This window comes from Macaca mulatta, chromosome 16 (assembly GCF_049350105.2).
Source record: "Macaca mulatta isolate MMU2019108-1 chromosome 16, T2T-MMU8v2.0, whole genome shotgun sequence".
Lineage (NCBI taxonomy): Eukaryota > Metazoa > Chordata > Mammalia > Primates > Cercopithecidae > Macaca > Macaca mulatta.
Window position 1 is genome coordinate 77748087 of NC_133421.1, and position 13865 is coordinate 77761951.

At 48.5% G+C, this 13865-nt stretch overlaps 1 protein-coding gene across 2 annotated transcripts; it reads right to left on the reverse strand.

Moving 5' to 3' along the window:
* Window positions 1-1788: 1788 nt before the first annotated feature.
* Window positions 1789-7054, reverse strand: C16H17orf58 (chromosome 16 C17orf58 homolog). 2 transcript variants are annotated; one of them, XM_028835773.2, is made up of 4 exons: window positions 6708-7054; window positions 4064-4630; window positions 3691-3882; window positions 1789-2777 (listed from the first exon to the last, which is right to left on the reverse strand). In XM_028835773.2, exons 1-4 carry the CDS (start codon window positions 6781-6783, stop codon window positions 2587-2589), a joined length of 1026 nt encoding a protein of 341 aa, XP_028691606.2. In that variant the 5' UTR covers window positions 6784-7054; the 3' UTR covers window positions 1789-2586.
* Window positions 7055-13865: the final 6811 nt, after the last annotated feature.

The window sequence follows — 13865 nt, forward strand, 5'->3', positions numbered from 1 at the left end:
CACTTAGGCAGGCCGAGGGTGTTGGATCACTTGAGGTCAGTAGTTCAAGACCAGCCTGGCCAACATGGTGAAACACTGTCTCTACTAAAAATACAAAAGTTAGCCAGGCATGGTGCTGGGCATCTATAATCCTCAGCTACTAGGGAGTGTGAGGCAGAAGAATCTCTTGAACCTGGGAGGTGAAGGTTGCAGTGAGCTGAGATCACACCACTGCACTTCAGCCTGGGTGACAGAGCAAGACTGTCTCAAAAAAATATTCCAGAACTATTTATAACTTTTCTGTTTTAACATCTGACCATCCAGCCAATAATTTGGTCATCTTGTAGTTGTCTCTACCACATTATTTGAGATAACCACTTAGCCTTTGTTTGTTTGTTTGTTTTTGAGATGGAGTCTTGTTCTGTTTCCCAGGCTGGAGTGCAATGGCACAATCTCGGCTCACTGCAACCTCTGCCTCCCAGGTTCGAGCGATTCTTCTGCCTCAGCCTTCCGAGTAGCTGGGATTACAGGCATCTGCCACCATGCCTGGCTAATTTTTATATTTTTAGTAGAGAGAGGATTTCACCATGTTGTCCAGGCTGGTCTCGAACTCCTGACCTTGTGATCCACCCACCTCGGTCTCCCAAAGTGCTGGGATTGCAGGCGTGAGCCACCATGCCTGGCCTAGCCTTTTGACATTTAAAAATTCAACTTTGATTTGACTGGCCTGAGTTATGCCTGAGTTAATGTTTTTTATCTTAAAGAAAACTAACTCAGGAGGTCTTCATTAGCTATATACTCTATCACCAATAGTTCGTGTAATAATGCCACTGATTTCCAAAGAGCAATTCTTGTAAAATTTGTAAGTTTGGAGAAAACTTATTTTTGGAAAATACTCTAAAAATCCCTCAGTAGTGCTTTACCATAGAACACTCAGAACCTCTCAACCCTTTATTACCTGTCTGCCCCATAATTGGAACAAATAATAGTATCAGATATTGTAATGTTAGGCTGTTGCTTCTTGGATCCTGTGATTCCCTAGCGACCCATCCTGGATGTCCTTTAGGTGCACAGTGCTACTACTGTGTGCCATGGACAGTGTCAGGATGCATTCTAAGCTTCCTGAGTGCATCACCATGAGGCCAAATAGACTCTTCTCTCTCCAGTGAAATTCCTTCCTGTCTGTCTTTAGGCAGTCATCTTCATCTATGCATCAGTGGTGTCTCTGTTCACCAGGCTTCATAGAAACTAAAGTACAGCCTGATCTTCCGAAAAAATACTCTTTTGTGGACTCAAGTATAAAATCAATATTTAATTTAGTGACTAAACCTTTTTTTATGGTGGTGGTTTTTTGTTTTTTGAGACTGAGTTTTGCTCTTGTTGCCAGGCTGGAGTGCAGTGGTATGATCTAGGCTCACCACAACCTCCACCTCCAAGGTTTAAGCGATTCTCCTGTCTCAGCCTCCCAAGTAACTGGGATTACAGATGCCCACCACCACGCCTGGCTAATTTTGTATTTGTAGTAGAGACAGGGTTTCTCCATGTTGGTCAGGCTGGTCTTGAACTCCCAACTTCACGTGATCTGCAGGCCTTGGCCTCCCAAAGTGCTGGGATTACCAGCATGAGCCACCGCACCTGGCCAATTAAACCTTTTTAAAACCAACTGAAAAATGTTGAAAATTCACTTCCTTGTGAATTGTCATTGGTGAATAGTGGTTTCAAGGTTTGGGGAATGAATTTTAAAAAGCCACTTTCCTCAAACCTTTAGGGCTCAGTAAGGCTAAAACAAAAACAGGTGCATCCAAGATCTGATTTCAAGGCAAGATTTACTGCTTTACAAACATTATACTTGGTCTTAATAGAAAAATGACACCAGATACATCCAGAATACATTTCACATTGGGATAGCTGCCAGTTCAGCACAAAACATACATTATTAGGAGCAGGGAGGCATGAAAATAAACTATATCTTATTTTTTGGTACATCAGGAACACTTTTGCCTGAAGTAAGCCCTTTAGCACTATTTTTTATTTATTTTTTTAATCCACCCATCTGCACACTGGCCCTTTAGTACTCTTTAAGTGTAAAACTTTAATACTTGGCCTGGGCTTTGACCCTTGTGTTTGATCTAAATGACATTTCAAACTTCAATGTCTTTCGACTAGTGCGCTTACTGTTCTGTACAGAATTTAAAATGTGATAGTTTGAATATAAAATCTGGTTTGATACATGATATAAAAGTTGTATATTTAAATTCAAGAAAATGTTTTTGTGGACTATTTCTACTAAAGAATATTAAATTAAAATAATTTAAAAACGTATGAAGCAGTGATCTGTTAACTGGACAGGTCAATTCTCTGAGCTGTGTAAATCACTGGCACTACAGTTAAATAACCTTCACACTGAGCTCAGGAGCAGCCCACTTAAGAAGATCTTGTAAATAACAAAGTGACACCTTCGAGATTACAGTTGCAACTATGCAAGTCATTCACAGAGTAGCTGCGGCCTCTCTTCTAAAGGAGGACCCATTACATGAAGATAGACCTTTCATGTCTTGTTGCTGATGTCCAAGTCTCTTGTGGTCCAGAAATGCCAGGATGGTTGTTTCAAATGCATTGGTTATGAATTGCACCTTGAATTTGCCCTTCCCTTTTTCGGTTAAACCTTTTCACATAGCTGCTGCTGCTCCTCAGCAGTCCATCCCCTGGTCGGAGGTGGCCTCTCAGGACCTGGAGCAGAGCTGTAGGGAGCTGCCGTCTCTTATGGTAGATGTGGCCCATCACAATATACCTGCTGCCTGGACAAAATAACCAGAACATTAATTCATAGTGTCTTTTAAATGCCATGAAACAGAAAATGTAAGGCCTTTAAGAAATGCCTAAGCTGCAATCTATTATCTTGCTGCACAAGTTGAAATTGATACTGAGTCTACAGGCATCTGGTGGAAACAGCCTAGCGACCTTTAGAAGATAACCAACCAGGCCGGTGTGGTGGCTCACGCCTTTAATCCCAGCACTCCGGGAGGCCGAGGCGGGCAGATCTCTTGAGGTCAGGAGTTTGAGGCCAGCCTGGCCAACATGGTGAAACCCCATCTCTACCAAAAATACAAAAATTAGCAGGGCATGGTGGCGCATGCCTGTAATCCCAGCAACTTGGGAGGCTGAGGCGGGAGAATCGCTTGAACCCGGGAGGCGGAGGTTGCAGTGAGCTGAGATCGCACCCACTGCACTCCAGCCTGGGCGACAGGGCGGAACTCAATCTCAAAAAAAAAAAAAAAAAAAAAAAGCAATATGTAGCGGGACCACATTACAGAACAAAGGTCCTTATCCCAGAGCACATGCCTAGAAAGATGTGGGAGTGGGTATTCCTCCCACCAATCTCACATACACACCCAAAAAAGCAGCTTTTCTAAACTCAGTTCTGTACAGTCCATTCTGGCAATGAGGGTTGGTCGTCCACTCCATTTGTCAACATTTATTGACAGCCCGCTTTGTGCCAACCCCTGCTGTTCTCACCCTTGAGGGTGGGGACTGACAGGGCTTAAGTCACAGAGTGGCCGAAATAATACCTGTCGTCTAAAGCCTACTCATGTCACTGTCCCCCATCCCTCCCAAAAAAGGCTGGGCGACCCACAGCCCGGGCTGTGGCACCCACGTTACAAACGGTGGTATGAAGTACATAGGCAGCGTCATTCAGCTCAGTTTCAATACCAGGTTTAAACTCTGGACACGGCTTATTGCAGCTGGAGGAGTCCAGGGCTAACATGTGGACTCGGAAGAAGAAGCCGTCGGGGGTGAGGTACAGGCGGTTCATCTTGTACAGCCCGTCCCGATCCACCAGCAGGGTCACCAGCCGGATGCCCGCGCCCAGCACGTCCACGTCGTGCACGATCCCGTTCACCGCTGTTTCCAAAAAACAGTTTGGAGAAGAGCATTACCCCGAGCTCCTCTCCCAGTCCCCCGGGAGGTGGTTTTTAGCAACCGCGAAACGGCCCGCACGGGTCGGGCGCCCTGGGATCTCGCAGGCGGGCTTCTCTGGGGCTCGGAAACGCTCGCGGGGCGGCGGCGCGGCGGCCAGGCTCACCGAATTCGCTCTCGCAGAACGCCTCCCGTTCGTCCAGGTCGGATCGGCAGGCGCGCGCGCAGGGCTCGGCGCCGGGCTCCGCGTCCCTCTGCGGCGGGCTGAGGTCGAAGCTGAGGGTGAAGCGCGGCAGCGGCGCGGGCGCGGGCGCCGGGCCTGGGGCCAGCGCGGCGGCGCGCGGCCGGTTGGGATGGGCGTGGCCGGCGGAGCCCTCGGCGGCGCGCGCGGGCGGCCGGGCGGCGGGGAAGCGCAGAGCCCGTGAGCGCGCGCGTCGCGGGGCGTCCTCCAACGCGGGCCCGCGGCGCGGCGACGCGCGGTTCTCGGCTTGCGCGAGGCTCGGACCCGGCGGGCCGGCGGGCGCGCGTGCGGCCTCCCGGAAGCTGGCCTGGTTGTCGGCCGGCGGCGGGGGCTTCCGGCGCCGCGGGTCAGGCCAGGGGCGGGCGGCGGGGGCGTCCTCGGCCGCGCGCGGCCGCCGCGGGGCCTCAGGGAGTGGCTGCGCGCGGGGCCCCGGTGTCTCCTCCGCGCTCGGGAAGCCGCGGGAGTCTGGCTTTCTGCTGTGCGGCGGCGAGGCTGTGGGGAGAGAAGAGGAGAGGCGGGAAGGCGGTGGGGGAGGAGAAGCAGTGAGGGGAGGCCGTCGGGGAAAGCCGAGGAAGCCGAGAAGGGAGAAGAGGGAAGGGGAGGCTGAGACGGGAGGCCGAGAGGGGAAGGGAGGCCAGGAGGGGAGGAGGCCCCTAGTGGGGCAGGGGTGCTGCAGAAGAAGGGCTCTGGGAGGGGGAGAGAAGAGAGGGGACAAGGGAGGCTTCGCGGGCACCTGCAAGAGGAGAGATGGGAGGGAGGCCCGGAGGCCTGAAGTGAAGCCGGGAGAACCCGAACGCAGCGTCGCGGCCGAAGCGGGGCACGCGCTTCCCAGGCCCCAAAGGAAGAAGGATACGAGGGTCTTGCCCTTTAAGATTATAGCTTTTAAAATTACAACCCCCTATTTACTCTAAGACTAAACATGTCTGACAACACTGGTTAGATAACAATTTTTTTTGCCCTTCCTTTAATATATACGTATAAGTATGTGTGCATGTGTGTGTGTATATATATAAAATATATAAACATCCGCCTCTTTGCTATTTACAGTTTGTTGAGAAAGTACCAAGAGCAAACCCCAGGGGGAAAGGTCTCATATTACAGGTTCTCCTAATTGTTTAAGCGCCCCTGACAACAGAACTATTTGGTTTTCCCATCCGTGTTTACACTGTCATCTCGGTCCCTGCAGAATCGAATATTTGTGAGTGGATTTTTATCTGGCTTCTTGGACACCACTTACTGGTAAACCACAGCTAAGGAAGGTTTTGAAAGCTTGGCTGGGAGGCAGAGGCCCCTGGTTAAGTATAAAAGCACACATCGCTTCCATTTTTTTCCCCATTAGATGGTGGAGGAAAGACTCCTAAATGGTATGGCATGAAAACACATTTTTAAAATTATTAATGATTTTCCCTAGTTCTGCAGACAGGTTGGTGGGTAAACTTCAGCCAGCTTGGGAGCTGGGCACCTTTCCATACCAGTTACACAATTTCACCTCCTTGCTTGCCTGGGTCCCAGTGCCCTCCAAACAGGCAAGAATTCGCCTTTATTTTTCTCTCCCCTTTCTTTAAAGAGGTGGATCTGCCCATTTGCAGCTCTGGCAACACTTCATTTAGAGTGATTGGTCTTGCCAAATCGATAATCTGCTTTAAAATCAGCTTTCACCCAGCAATAATAGCTGGTTAGAGTTCATGTTTTTGCAAAGGGGTTGATTCTGACTCATTACGTTGTTAAACGGTTGTGCCATGCACAGCTGAATAAAGTTCTGGTGGATATCCAGTTCCTGACTGTCAACTGTTGACCTCACAACTGCTTCCCCATTGATATCACCATCTGTTGTCATGGGAAAGATTGTCTGATATTTGGGTTAAATGCCACTGAAGTCACTCAATTTCCATGTGGAAAAATAACCCAGAGTAAATTGCCCTGTGAGGTACGGAAACTGTTTTTCCCAGAGATAGCGAAGCCGACAGAACATCCAAATAAAAGCAAAACAAAAACACGATCCCCCAGAGAACCCCTCATTTCTTCATGGGCTGAGTAACTTAATTTCATTTAGTGCATGAATTATGAGTGTGTGCGTGTTAGTTAAATTCCGGCTCAGGTGTCCCAAGGTTGTGCGCTAGGGCTGCGGGGAGAGCAGAGAAGTGCCCGGGGCTGCCGGATTTCGACCCGGCTTCCCCCCAGCCCTCCCCAGCGCCCCCCGCAGCCTCTGCTCACCCAGCCGAGGGGGGCGGACCCCGCGGCGTCCTGCGATCCCGGCCCGGGCAAGGCTCCCGAAAGGCGCGCCACGACCCCTTTTGACACTTTCCCTCCTCTGTGATGGAGCAACTACTTAACATGCAAAGTTTTCCCCAGCCTGCCCGGCTCGCTCGGGATCATTTCAGTAGCTGAATTGGCTTCTTTCCGAAAAGGCTGCCAAGAGACACGAAACCTTGGGGATACACTTTGCTCCTTTCTAAGACTCTTGCGAGCTCTGACCCCCCTCCTCGTCCCGCGTTTCACTGAGCCTCCTTCCCAGCTCCCCACCAGATCCCCGCTCCGCTCCCAGGGCCCCGCACTACACGGATCTTACTTTTTCTCTCCGCCACCGGTGCTTCGGGGGATGATCCGACGATCAAACAGAGGAGCCAGAAAGCTCTAGCTGTCATTTTTGCAGACAGGGTTCCCAGGCTCTAAAAGTGAGCCTGGGCTTTTGCTTGCTTTCTCTCCCCCAACCCCTTCTCCACACCCCCACCCCCGTTCATGCTAATGAGGGGCAGCCTTTGGGGAAACGGGAATCACTCGCTGAGCAGACCATTGGAACAAAACCGAGCCGCAGGGATTTCTCCCTCTTCCTTCCTAAGGGGGACGAGCACATGGCCTGGCAAAGTTGTCCCCGAGAATGTCTGTCCTGCGATCTGCGGGCGAGGATAACATCACAGACTAAAGTTTAAACCTGTGTGCGTTTGCGCGCTGGGGTGGGGGCAGCAGAGGGTGGGGTGACAAGTGCGGAGAATAAGGGTGTTTCGGGACTGAGGGACTGGGTGGGGGAGAACGAATGACGGAAGCTTTTTTCTAGATTAGGTCAACAACAAATAGGAAAATAGTGCTTAAGACAGCGTGGGTTTGTGGAAGGGAGGATATTCCAGATGACAGAGAATGTATCCTGGAATGTGTGTGTTAGGCAATTTCTAGAGAAATCAAGTCACTGCTTCCTAAGTTTAGTAAAACTTTCATTACATATGACAGCTCACTGTAACCTCCGCCTCCCGGGTTCAAGGATTCTTGTGCCTCAGCCTCTCAAGTAGCTGGGATTACAGGCATATGCCACTATGCCAGGCTAATTTTTGTATTTTTAGCAGAGACTGGGTTTCACCGTGTTGGCCAGGCTGGTCTCAAACTCCTGACCTCAAGTGATCCACCCACCTTGGCCTCCCAAAGTGCTGGGATTACAGGTGTGAGCCACCACGCCCGGCCCAGTGGTCTTAATTATTAATCCCAAGGTTGCCTGTTGAGGCCAGGTAGGGTGGCTCATGCCTGTAATCCCAGTACTTTGGGAGCCTGAAACAGGAGGATCTCTTGAGTTCAGGAGTTCAAGACCAGCCTGAGCAACATGGAGAGAAACTGTCTCTACAAAAAACACAAAAATTAGCTAGGCATGGTGGCTCACGTCTATGGTCCTAGCCACTTGGGAGGCTGAGGTGGGAAGATCGCTTGAGCCTAGGAGGTGGAGGTTGCAGTGAGCCGAGATTGTGCCACTGCACTCCAGCCTGAGTGACAGAGTGACAGAGAGAGGCCCTATCTCAAAAAAAAGAAAAAAAAGAAGAAGGAAAAGAAAGAGGAGGAGCTGGGCGCAGTGGCTCATGCCTGTAATCCCAGCATTTTGGGAGGCCAAGGTGGGCGGATCTCGAGGTCAGGAGTTCAAGATCAGCCTGGCCAACATAGTGAAACCCCGTCTCTCCTAAAAATACAAAAAAATTAGTCACGTATGGTGGCACAAGCCTGTAGTCCCAGCTACTCAGGAGACTGAGGCAGGAGAATCGATTGAACCTGGGAGGCAGAAGTTGCAGTGAGCCGAGACTATGCCATTGCACTCCAGCCTGGGCGACACAGTGAGACTTTGTCTCAAGAAGAAAAAAGAAAAAGAGAAAAGAAAAAAAAAGAAAGAAAGAGGAGGAGGAGGAGAAGGAAGAAGAAGAGGAAGAAGAGGAAGAGGAAGAAGAAAAGAAGAAGAAGGAGAAGGAGGAGAAGGAAGGAGGAGGAGGAGAAGAAGAAGAAGAAGGAGGAGGAGGAGGAGGAAGAAGGAAGAAGGAAGAAGGAAGAAGAAGAAAAAGAAAAGAAGAAGAAGAGTGTAGTGGCTCACATCTGTAATCCCAAGGCCGAGGTGGGTGGATCACAAGGTTAGGAGATCCAGACCATCCTGGCTGACACGGTGAAACCTCATCTCCACTAAAAATACAAAAGATTAGCCGGGCATGGTGGCGAGCACCTATAGTCCCAGCTACTCGGGAAGCTGAGGCAGGAAAATGGTGTGAACCTGGAAGGCAGAGCTTACAGTGAGCTGAGATCGTGCCACTGCACTCCAGCCTGGGTGACAGAGTGAGAATGGGTCTCAAAAAAAAAAAAAAAAAAAGGAGAGGAGGAAGAGGAGGAGGAGGAGGAAATAAGTTTGCCTGTTGAGCATTAGATCAAAGAAAAGAAAGTTGCCCGCTGGGTGCTGTGGCTCACACCTGTAATCCCAGCACTTTGGGAGGCCGCAGTGGGCAGATCATGAGGTCAGGAGTTCGAGACCAGCCTGGCCAACATAGTAAAACCCCATCTCTACTAAAAATACAAAAATTAGCCAGTCATGGTGGCAGGCGCCTATAATCCTGGCTACTCGGGAGGCTGAGGAAGAAGAATCACTTGAACCCAGGAGGCAGAAGTTGCAGTGAGCCAAGACTGTGCCACTACACACTCCAGCCTGGACAATAGCACAGGACTCCGTCTCCAAAAAAAAAAAAAAAAAGAAAGAAAGAAAAAGAAAAAAGAAAAGAAAGAAATTTGCCTGTTGAGCATTAAATCAAATTGCAGCAGAAGGAGGTGAGCTAATCTTCCCTCATTCAGGTGTTAGAGGAGTGAATTATATTCTCCATCCAAAAGAGTAAACCTCTACAGCCACTGCAAAGCTCGGGTACACCAGAGTCAGGGTCTCCAGACCCTAGAGAAGACCAGATAAACACTAGTCAATTCATGCCCTTGGGCCCTGTTTATAGCTGTCCTCAGATCCCCTTCTTTCATGTGCTCTTTCTTTAAGTCAAGTGGAATGAAATTCACTAGGCTTAAGATTTCTCAGTTACAACCACATCTCTGACATACCTTCTTACGATTACATTCAGATCACCCAGAACCTACTGGGGGGTGTTCCCGAAACCCTTCTGTTGCAGGAATGTTGAGAATGCCCTGAAACCCACACCCTGAAATGTAGAGGCAGGGAGCAGGCCGGATGGCTCCCAGGGGCTCCCAGAGGTTCCTGGGGTGGCACCAGCTGGAAGAACTTGCCAGAGTCCAGTGCTGGGTCTTGGGCAGTGTCTGGCTTGCAGCCTTAGAAATCACACTAATGGGCCAGACACGTAGCTCACGTCTGTAATCCCAGCACTTTGGGAGGCTGAGGCGGGCAGATCACCTGAGGTCGAATTCGAGACCATCCTGGCCAACATGGTAAAACCCTGTCTCTACTAAAAATACAAAAATTAGCCAGTCGTGGTGGCGGGCGCCTGTAATCCCAGCTACTTGGAAGGCTGAGGCAGGAGAATCGCTTGAACCCGGGAGGCAGAGGTTGCAGTGAGCTGAGATTGCACCACTGCACTCCAGCCTGGGGGACAAGAGCGAGACTTCGTCTCAAAAAAAAAAAAAGAAATCACACTAACGGTGGAAGGTACAAAGAGTTCAAAGAGACTGATCTGTGTAGCCAGAATGCCAGTTTATTAATTTTCAATGAGAAATCATCTCAGAAATGCAAACTCATGTCAGCCTGGGTAGCATTCTCTTTCTATAAACAAGCCACACAGGAAGCCAAGTTATCCTCAGGGTGCTTGGTAATATAAACCAGAGCCTGGGGAGTTTGTCACCTGATTGGAATGTTTACCAGTATTGGTTTCTCACAGCCTAAGTGTTCGTCTCTGCAATAGGTGTGTATACCTGTCAGGAGGAAAAACCCAAGAGACCAACTGGCATTCCCTTCCTTGATAATTTCTGGTATTTTGAGTGTGTGTTTCTGCTTAGCAGGTATTTATTGAGCATCTACTCTGTGTTGTATGATAAAGAATTTGTAGTCCAGGCGCAGTGGCTCACACATGTAATCCCGGCACTTTGGAAGGCTGAGGCGGGCAGATCACTTGAGCTCAGGAATTCAAGACCACCCTGGGCAACATGGCAACATGATGAAACTCTGTCTCTACAAAAAAAAAAAAAAAAAAATTAGTCAGCTGAGGTGGTAATTCTAGAGAATTTGAATTCTCTAGAATGACTCACTGAACTCAGGATAGCATTTTACTTACAATGAGTTGTATTATTATTTTGTTGGTTTGTTCTTTTATGTTTATTTTATCTTATTTTAATAGAGATGGGGGTGGGGGCCAGGTGCAGTGGCTCACACCTGTAATCCCAACACTTTGGGAGGCTGAGGCGGGCAGATCATTTGAGGTTGGGAGTCCAAGACCAGCCTGGCCAACGTGGCAGAACCCCGTCTCTTACTGAAAATACAAAAATTAGCTGGGTGTAGTTGTGCGCACCTGTAATCCCAGCTATTCAAGAGGCTGAGGCAGGAGAATCACTTGAACCCAGGAGGCAGAGGTTGCAGTGAGCCAAGATTATGCCACTGCACTCCAGCCTGGGTGACAAAGCAAGACTCTGTCTCAAAAAAAGAAAAAAAGGATTTATCTTCGTTTTAATGCATATTTCTTTAATGGCTGGTGAAATTTTACATTTTTTTCATAGATTTATTTGCCATTTACATTTCTTCTTTTGTTAATTGGCTGTTCATATGGTTTGTCTATATGTGTTCCAAATATTTCCTGGCAGAATTTTGTTTGTTAAAACCTTTTAGTGATTTTTGCCATAGAACTTTAAAATTATGTATCATAAAGTCCATCAATTATTTTTTATTTTTATTTTTTTGAGGTGGAGTTTCGCTCTTGTTGCCCAGGCTGGAGTGCAATGGTGCCATCTCGGCTCACTGCAACCTCCACCTCTCGGGTTCAAGCGATTCTCCTGCCTCAGCCTTCCCAGTAGCTGGGATTACAGGCATGTTCCACCATGCCCGGCTAATTTTGTATTTTTAGTGGAGACGGGATTTCACCATGTTGGCCAGGCTGGTCTTGAACTCCTGACCTCATGGTCCACCCGACTGAGCCTCTCAAAGTGCTGGGATGACAGGTGTGAGCCACTGCATCCAGCCGAGAAAGACTTTTTTGAAATCAAAATTTTACATATATATGTATTATATCCCCATATTTTTATAATGCTTATATTTAAATCTTGATTCCATCTGGAATTTATTTTGGTATTATAGTCTGATGTAAGAATCTAATTTTATTTTTTTCTTCAGTAACAGACAGTTGTCTAATCCAATTGACAAATAAATCCATCCTTTCCTAAATCTGAAATCTGAGCTATCATCTTTAATATAGACAGTTTTTTTGTTTGTTTGTTTGTTTGTTTTGAGAGGGAGTCTGGTTCTGTAGCCCAGGCTGGATCTCGGCTCACTGCAACCTCCACCTCCCAGGTTCAATCGACTCTCCTGTCTCAGCCTCCCAAGTAGCTGGGATCATAGGTACACACCATCATGCCTGGCTAATTTCTATATTTTCAGTAGAGATGCAGTTTCGCCATGTTGGACAGGCTGATCTCAAATTCCTGGCCGCAAGTGATCCCCTGCCTTAGCCTCCCAAATGCTGGGATTACAGGCGTGACCCACCGCGCCCAGCTAGGGTATTATCGTCTTCTTTGTCTAAGCTCTAAACATTTCTTCTTAGATTTAATTCCCGGGTATTTTATATTTTTGGTGTAATGTGGATAGCATACTTTTTCTTTTTTTTTTTTTTTTTTTTTTTTTTGAGACGGAGTCTTGCTCTGTCACCCAGGCTGGAGTGCAGTGGCCGGATCTCAGCTCACTGCAAGCTCCGCCTCCCGGGTTTACGCCATTCTCCTGCCTCAGCCTCCCGAGTAGCTGGGACTACAGGCGCCCGCCACCGCGCCCGGCTAGTTTTTTGTATTTTTAGTAGAGACGGGGTTTCACCGTGTTAGCCAGGATGGTCTCGATCTCCTGACCTCGTGATCCGCCCGCCTCGGCCTCCCAAAGTGCTGGGATTACAGGCTTGAGCCACCGCGCCCGGCCTGGATAGCATACTTTTTCTTTTATATTTTCTTTTTTTTTTTTTTTTTTTGGAGACAGAGTCTTGCTCTGTCTTGACCTTGTGATCCGCCCACCTCGGCCTCCCAAAGTGCTGGGATTACAGGCATGAGCCACCGCGCCCGGCCTACATGAGTAAATTCTTTAGTGGTAATTTGTGAAATTTTGGTGCACACATCACCCGAGCAGTAAACACTGCACCTAATTAATAGCCTTTTATCCCTCACCCCCTTCCCACCCTTTCCCTCTGAGTCCCCAGATTCCACTGTGTCATTCTTACGCCTTTGCATCCTCATAGCTTAGCTCCCACTTATGACTGAGAACGTATGGTGTTTGGTTTTCCATTCCTGAGTCACTTCACTTGGAATAATAGTCTCCAATCCCATCCACGTTGCGGCAAAATGCCATTAATTCATTCCTTTTTATGGCTGAATAGTATTCCACTGTATATATATACCAGTTTCTTTATCCATTCATTGATTGATGGGCATTTGGGCTGGTTCCGCATTTTTGCAGTTGTGAATTGTGCTACTATAAACATGCATGTGCAAGTATCTTTTTCACATGACTTAGAAAGACTGAAATCTTATCTGGGGTGTGTGTGTTCTCGCCATCTCTCTTTTAGCTCATTCACTCTGGCTACGTGGGGAGGACATTCAAACAGTCTATGGAGAAGTCCACATAGCAAGCCAGTGACGTCTTCAACCAATATTCAGTAAGAAACTGCAGACTGCCAACAACCGATGAGTGACCTTGCATGCATATTTTCTCCCAGCTGAGTCTTCAGATAAGAGTGCAGCTCCAGGCCACTGCTTGATTGAAACATCCGGAGAGACCTGAGCAGAACCACCCAGCTAAGTCCCTCCCAGATACCTGGCCCACAGAAAGTGTGATGTAATAAATGGTTTCTGGCCGGGCGTGGTGGCTCACGCCTGTAATCCCAGCACTTTGGGAGGCCAAGGCGGGCGAATCGCCTGAGGTCAAGAATTCGAACCAGCCTGGCCAACATGGTGAAACCCCGTCTCTACTAAAAATACAAAAATTAGCCGGGCGTGGTGGCAGGTGCCTGTAATCCCAGCTACTTGGGAGGCTGAGGCAGGAGAATCGCTTGAACCTGGAGGCAGAGGTTGCAGTGAGCTGAGAGCATACCACTGCACTCCAGCCTGGGTGACAGAACAAGAGTCTAAAAAAAAAAAAAAAAGGGCAAGGTGGCTTGTGCCTGTAGTCCCAGCTACTCAGGAGGCTAAGGTAGGAGGATCGCTTAAGCCTGGGAGGTTGAGGCTGCAGTGAGACACGATTGCACCATTGCATTCCAGCCTAGGAAACAGAGTGAGATTCTGTCTCTAAATAAATAAACAA

Coding starts and splice junctions, on each gene's coding strand:
- C16H17orf58 (XM_028835773.2), bottom strand. CDS start 6,783: ATGACAGCTAGAGCTTTCTGGCTCCTCTGTTTGATCGTCGGATCATCC. Junction 3,883..4,063: donor GTTCTGCGAGAGCGAATTCG/GTGAGCCTGGCC, acceptor TTTTGGAAACAG/CGGTGAACGGGATCGTGCAC. Junction 2,778..3,690: donor GTGTCCAGAGTTTAAACCTG/GTATTGAAACTG, acceptor TATTTTGTCCAG/GCAGCAGGTATATTGTGATG.